Raw genomic sequence first — 6702 nt, forward strand, 5'->3', positions numbered from 1 at the left:
ACGAATTCGGTCCTTTGTAAGATTGCACACTTGATTGATCATCGTTGTAACAACCGCAACGTTTCATTAATTTTCACTGATACGATAACTTAATTATCGCTAATGGTGGAGAAAAAATTAACGATTATAAAGTATTCTTTATTATTGGTATGCACTGATTGTGAGAGAAATTTTTAGTTCCGGTTACCGCTCGGTCCTTAACTATTTTCATTTTTTACAAAAATCGAAAAATATAGTTCGAGGTAGAAAATGAAAATTAGTTTTCTTGCTGTTACCGGAAAGTCTGGTATCCGTTACTATTCTTTCTCATTACGATCACTGTTGCTATATTTTCTTGTAACCGTTGCGAAAATTTAATGATTGTACAACAATAAATTGACGTTAAAGCCTTATTTCACTAAAAAAGTAAAGTAAATCTCACAAACTGATTTTGCGTTGCAATAACCAAAAAAGGATCGACAATAGCGCAAAATTGTTACGCGTACCTCGTTTCACGTAATTCCAACAATATTCAAACAGTTTTTTTTAACGATACCTGTTTTACTGAATTTTTCTAGTTACGATAAAAAATGAAATTTTTCTCAGTGTGGCATTATTCTTTGAGCAAGTTAGGGGGGAATATCGATTGTTCAATGCATCATTTCCGTCATGTATCGCGATAGTTCGGAAAAAAGTATCCTGCGAAGAAAAATATAAAAGTAAACCGCGAGGCAGGTCTGATCGATATTTTCCCGATCACTTTCCGATCAAAGGTGAATCGTTCGATCCTCCGGCAGAAGACGCCCCGTTTGCAGAGGCGGGCTTCACCAGCACTTCGTAATTGGTGAACGGAAGTTCCTGATCACCAAAGGGGATGAAACTGAGACGACGGTTTGGTTGTAGCTGAAAATAGTCAGGTTTTACAAGGAATTAATCATTTTTTCAGGCCAGATTCGTCGTCACAAGTTCATTTTATCATCGCTATTAGCTCCGGACGCACCTTGCCGACGATAACTTGATCCTCGTGGGAAACTCTGGATACGAAGAGCTTCACATTTCCGGATGATTCACCGCCCGATATTGCCCCGTCAGGAACTGCGCCAAGGGATGCTGGGAGCCAGCCGAAACGGCAACCCGTTAATACCTGAAAGAGTTTGAGTCAGGTTTGAATCAATGATTTTGTGTTTTATTGCATCGCATTGTTATGGCAAAGTCTTCAATTCTTGGACTATTTTCATTCATTGGGACCCAAAAACTGACGAGATATTCAAACTGACGCAATGTTTATAGGCGAATATCTCTCAATCGGTTAGAGTTTGGAAAATTGTATTTCGGTACTTTTTTTTATAGAGCGTAAAATTTCCTATAAGAATTTTTAGTTAGATAATTTAGAAGTCAATCCGTTTAAGAGAAAACAAAAATTACTCAATAATATTCTGATTTTTTTCAAACATGTTATTTAAATGGAAAATGGAAAAAATAAAATGGACGCCTCCAAATATCAATATTAAGAGCTCGTATTTGGCTGAGATATTCTATTTGAGCTGCTTGAATTTTTAAGTACGTTTGATAAAATCGAATCACAATCAAATTGAGCAACAAGTTATCGCGGTATAAATTGACGAAATCCACCCACATTTTTTTCGTTTTACAAATTTAAAACCCTACGATTAAGTGGTCAATAAAAAATGACGAGGTTTCGAAATCCTTGGCAAGTTAGAAATAAGAAATTCGATATTCTTACCTGAAATTCCGTTTTTTGATAGACAAACAGAGACGAAGTCACGTGGCATTCTCCAATCCGTCCTTTTATCGGCACGTAACTTCCGGGTGCAACTTCACCGTCATGGCTTGCGCGACAGACGAAAATTTCGTCATCGTTGTTCCTTCCGCCCCGAACGGCACCTGGAGGAAGTCCGCCAGAGGCGTCCTTCCATCGGGCTGTAATCGCGATAATAAAGCGCTTACAATTAGTGAAACATATTTGTTGCAAAAAAAAAAAAAAAAAGAAAAAATTGTTTCAAACTCCTTTGTCAATCAGGTTCCCACTGACCCCTGCAGTCCTGTGTGGCCAACGAATAATCCGGCCCCAGTGCGAATTGGACATCTGCAAAACTGCTCGCGTCCGGATCTTCGCCTCTCTCACGATGCAGAGTAAAACTAAGGAACTGCGGAGACAAGGGACTTGGATCACTCCAATGGATGACCGGGGATGCGGAACCTCCTTTTCCCATCGTCAAGGATCCATCTGCCAAGAAAATTTTTTTTTCACTCAAAGGTACGTTGCTTGATTTGTGAAAATTCATCGGCCGGCATGATGCGAGGGGGTGAAAAATACAATTTGCACTTGTACCTCGTGCTTTTGAGCGTCCAAGCAGACGGTAATACTGCAGAATCGTTGCTCTGCGTTTCGTTAATTATTCGTTATAACGTAGTTGAATTTCAACGAATGTAATTCCCTTTTCAGGAATACCCCTGTATACTTGTAATTTGATAAAAGTCTGGACGAAGACTTGTTGAAAAATCTTCACGAACCACCGAATTTAATTTCACAATCGAAAATCTTTTTTATGCAGAAAAATCTATCGCAATTCTTCATTCCCATTTCCGTGACACTGGCAATAAGGAATTCGCTGGTATACAGAATTGGATTCTGACCGTAAGCCACGGGGAAAAACGTGGTGAATTATCAACACATACCTCTGGTGAGTCTGATCCAGTATCGAGCGCGTTCTCGATCATTCGAGAAGCCGTCTTGCTTAAAGGCAGCTTTGTTCTCTCCGAGATGACGTCGGCGAAGGTAAGCTCCTCTCTGGCTGATACCAAATTCGTAGCAATCTCCCAAGGAGCTTACAGCAGGGCTGAGAAGAATCTTGAACGGAGGAACACAGACTTGGGTTTATCTTCGAAGAGTAAAAAATAAGAATAAAAACAAAAATAATAACGAAAACGGAAAGTAACTCACTTGAAACTCTTTCGATGTCCTGACGGTGAAGTAAAGCGTCACAGCGTCGTCCGAATGGCTAACGACCTCGGAAAGCGGATAATACTGACCGTATCCGGTCGAAGTTACCACTGACTGATGTCTGTCTGCTGAAACGCCTGAAACAAGATCGTCGCGAATTTTACCAAGGATTTTTCGGTGATGACGCGTAGTCCTGCGATTAGTTGAAAAAAAGAAAACATGAGAAAACTTTTTATGTCATTCCTCTGCACACTTTTTCATACTAATCGAAACTCACACTTGCCAAGTTTCCATCGACGTGAGACCTTGGAACAGTTTTTCTAAATTTTAATATCGAGTACAAGCTGCAGAGTTTTCATATAGATGGAACAATTTCTGTCTCCGATAAGCGCAGAGTATCAAGCTTCGTTTTTTTCGAAATCGAGATCAGAGAAAAAAACGTGCTTCGAAATAATAAAGACGCTATCTCGGAGGACGCTTGAAACGAAATCGAAAGAACAGCACGGCGAGATAAAAATCTCCCGATCACCGGGGTGAAATTTTACCTACCAACAGTGTTCGCCTCGTCGCTATATCCGTATTTCCATTCGGCTGGAGTCCCAGACCGGAAGCTGAGGTATTGAAGGTTGAGGGGCCTCGGGTCTCGCCACTCGTGGAAAGGGGTGTCTTTTCCTCCGATGCCGACCTGGATAAAGGTCCTTCGGGAATCTGACTTTATTCTTATCCAAAAATTTCGGAATTGCTGACGATTCAGCAGGTTCACCGTCCTGATCGACGCGCTCGGCTCCTCCTGGCAAGGACATCGTCCTCTGATGTAGTTAACCGTGTTGTCGTGGGCTCCAAGGACTATTTCATAAACCGGTCCATCCGCCTGAAGGATATTAAAGCGGGATTAATCCTGCGCAAGTGAAACTGACAAAGTAGTGGCCGAGTATCGGGAAACGAAACCGTGAAGCTGTTGAAATTGTCAAATCAATTCGGAATTAGCTTTCTTTTAATACAACGAGTGCACGAATCAAGAGATGGAAAAACTGATGTGATATTTGATTGTGAAACGAACAAGAATTTCTGCGGTTAATTCCAGTGTCGAACCGCAAGTTTGATTTCCTTGAGGACAGAGGCAATAAGGAAAGCTAAATTGTAATATTGAAAATTGAACGTTGATCTCACCTGGTGCGATGGGGCTAATAAAATGTGAGCATCTCTCGGCGCGCGGACAGAAAATCGCAGGGTTTTTTCCGCGGCCATGTTCGATTCGAGTGGGAAAAATTGGCTGTAGTAGTAGCCATTTGTGTAGAGCGTCTTCACGTCCTTGCTCGAAACTGGAATCGGTTATTAATAAATGACGGAACGCCGTTGAGAGCCGTGAGATTTAATGTTGTTTCGAGCCGATGCGAAGCACCGTTTCTTTAGCGATGAACTCAATCGATGAGATAGGATTTCAAATCCTTCGTAAAGTAAAAATAATCGATCGTACTTAATTACTGTTTGCAAATTTGAAATTACCAAAATTCGGATAATATTCTGATGCAACGATTATGAGTAAATTCAAGACGAATATTTCACTGTTTGACAAAGTTCGCTTTTCGTGAATCGTGTTTATCACAATCGACGCGAGACTTTCGGTTTGGGAGTAAAAAAATATCGTCAAGGTTTGCATACAGCATTGAAGCCGTTCTCTCGCAGCGTAGAGTGATTACGAATTATGAAATCCTCACTCATCCTTATCCTCGTTTGTATTTTCTTCTTGGGAAATTGACGAATCTCGATACACCAAATCGAATTTGGTTCCAGACTGCGATTAACGCGAAACGTTTTTTCTCTCAGATTCCCAAAGCCATGTAATAAATGTTCGTTAAGTCTTACCTTGAACAGCCGAGACGGCGAGAGTCGCAATAACGATAACTTGTTTGAAGCCCATCGTTTGCCTGGAGGCAGAATCTTTATCCTAGTTAATTATGACGTAAATATCAAACCCGAAACATGTTGCACAGTCTCTGATATTTTTACAGCTGGAAGTTGCTGCAGAAGTTTGATTCTGCGTACCTCGAATTTTTTCAACTTTGGCAGAGTGTCGAGTTTCGCGTGATCTACAGATTGGGATATTATAGAACTACTCGGTTTCGAAGAGGAGGAAAGACTGGCGTCTTAACTGGTTGTAAGACTCGGGTCAGGCTGACCGGAGCGGAATCTGGTTGCGGATGAGCTCATTGTAAGAAAGACGTAGCTTCAACCTTCGCAAAAAAAAAAAAAAAAAAAATGGTTTGGAACGAGTTTGCAGAATTTCCAGACAGTGTCTGAAGTGGTCAGATGTTTTCCTATACTGAAAATGTTCATTTGTTAATTCGTAAAATGTTTTTAAAGAATTCAGCGTGTGACTGATTGCACGATTTATCTTGTAAATTCGACGAAATATCTAAGAAATCACATAATAAATTACAAAAGCACGAATCATCGGATATACTAGATAAAAATTTGTATAGTTCAGTATATAATAGTTGATTATATGATTTTTGATCTAGTATATCCGATGATTCGTGCTCTTTTAATTTGTCATGTGATTTCTTAGATATTTCGTCGACTTTACAAGATAAATCATGTAAATAATTACACGCTGAATTCGTTCGGAACATTTTATAATTTGATACCTGATCTTCGCAAGGCTGCTGTTTCGATGAAGGACGCACAGATCGCTTGTGAATTTGTGAAATGACCTTTATTTTCGTGAGATATCGCAGGTGACGAAGAACTTGCGATCCTCTGACTCTGAGCTCTCGGTCAAACCACTCCTGTTTTACAGCTTCAAGGGGGTAAACGATCGGTTCAAGGTTTTCGTGTAGCTTCTGCATTTGTATATTTTTACGTATGACATATTCTGGGAAAAATGATCAAAGAATATCGTAGTGTTCTGTTATACTATAATCGTTTCAAACAAGTTCACAGCAATTATAAACTGGGTAGAAATCTTGAAATCACTGTATTAGGATAATCTCTTTCAGGATAAACACGCCGGTCAACCTGTTGTGCCAATTTTTCATTGCGGAAGTATGTGAATTTTATTTTGCTTAAGAGTAATAAAGAAATAAATAAATAAATAAAGTAAGAAAAATTACACAGGGATCGGTACTGTACACAGCTGTCAGATTGTGAAATTTAGTAAGTTCAGTAATCGGCTCTGCACGCACGCTTAATTACAACATGCGTACATAATATTATAATATAGTTGTGTTAAATGATACACACAATCTTGGAAAGAATAATTTTATCTTCGTATGTAAATGGTAAAGATTCTTCACAGCTCCCAGAGATGAGATAGGGTCAGAAAACTAGTTATGCTAATGAATTATTTTCTTCTTTCGTACGAAAAATGTATTTATTAAATTTGTAACCAGTGCTTATGAGGTGCAAAAATTACATTCTTTTTTTTATTGATATTTGTCTAAAGCAAAAAACCCAGAATTATTTGCACACAAATCGATCATGACGCATTGGAGTAGCGCGAGAAAAAAAATTTCTTCATTCGTATACCTGCTTGTGTATGTAATTTATTTGGTACTATAAACTGCGATTCAAAGAATCCGAATTGTGTGGAGGGAAAAACCCAAGCCTATAAACATTGTCAGATACAAATTACTTTTGTTAATTAAAAAGTGTATTCAACAGTGTTATACCATGTATGATAATCAAGTACGTAGAATAATCATATGTGATTAGTAATCGTCCCCATCATTTGCAACAAAAGAATAATGTTCATTTTT

At 39.1% G+C, this 6702-nt stretch overlaps 1 protein-coding gene across 1 annotated transcript; it reads right to left on the minus strand.

Moving 5' to 3' along the window:
* Positions 1-731: 731 nt before the first annotated feature.
* Positions 732-5105, minus strand: LOC124188120. Its single transcript, XM_046580499.1, has 9 exons — positions 4811-5105; positions 4115-4266; positions 3494-3815; positions 2945-3081; positions 2680-2851; positions 2033-2227; positions 1724-1920; positions 980-1123; positions 732-882 (listed from the first exon to the last, which is right to left on the minus strand). Exons 1-9 carry the CDS (start codon positions 4863-4865, stop codon positions 736-738), a joined length of 1521 nt encoding a protein of 506 aa, XP_046436455.1. The 5' UTR covers positions 4866-5105; the 3' UTR covers positions 732-735.
* Between the last annotated feature and the right edge of the window lie 1597 nt (positions 5106-6702).

This window comes from Neodiprion fabricii, chromosome 1 (assembly GCF_021155785.1).
Source record: "Neodiprion fabricii isolate iyNeoFabr1 chromosome 1, iyNeoFabr1.1, whole genome shotgun sequence".
Classification (NCBI taxonomy): Eukaryota; Metazoa; Arthropoda; class Insecta; order Hymenoptera; family Diprionidae; genus Neodiprion; species Neodiprion fabricii.

Bases quoted from the DNA above. Each gene is read 5' to 3' on its own strand.
- LOC124188120 (XM_046580499.1), bottom strand. From the start codon at position 4,865: ATGGGCTTCAAACAAGTTATCGTTATTGCGACTCTCGCCGTCTCGGCT. The intron at 3,082-3,493 runs GTAGGTAAAATT...ATCTTGTTTCAG, and splicing joins CGACGAGGCGAACACTGTTG to GCGTTTCAGCAGACAGACAT. The intron at 883-979 runs GTGCGTCCGGAG...GACTATTTTCAG, and splicing joins ATCAAGTTATCGTCGGCAAG to CTACAACCAAACCGTCGTCT.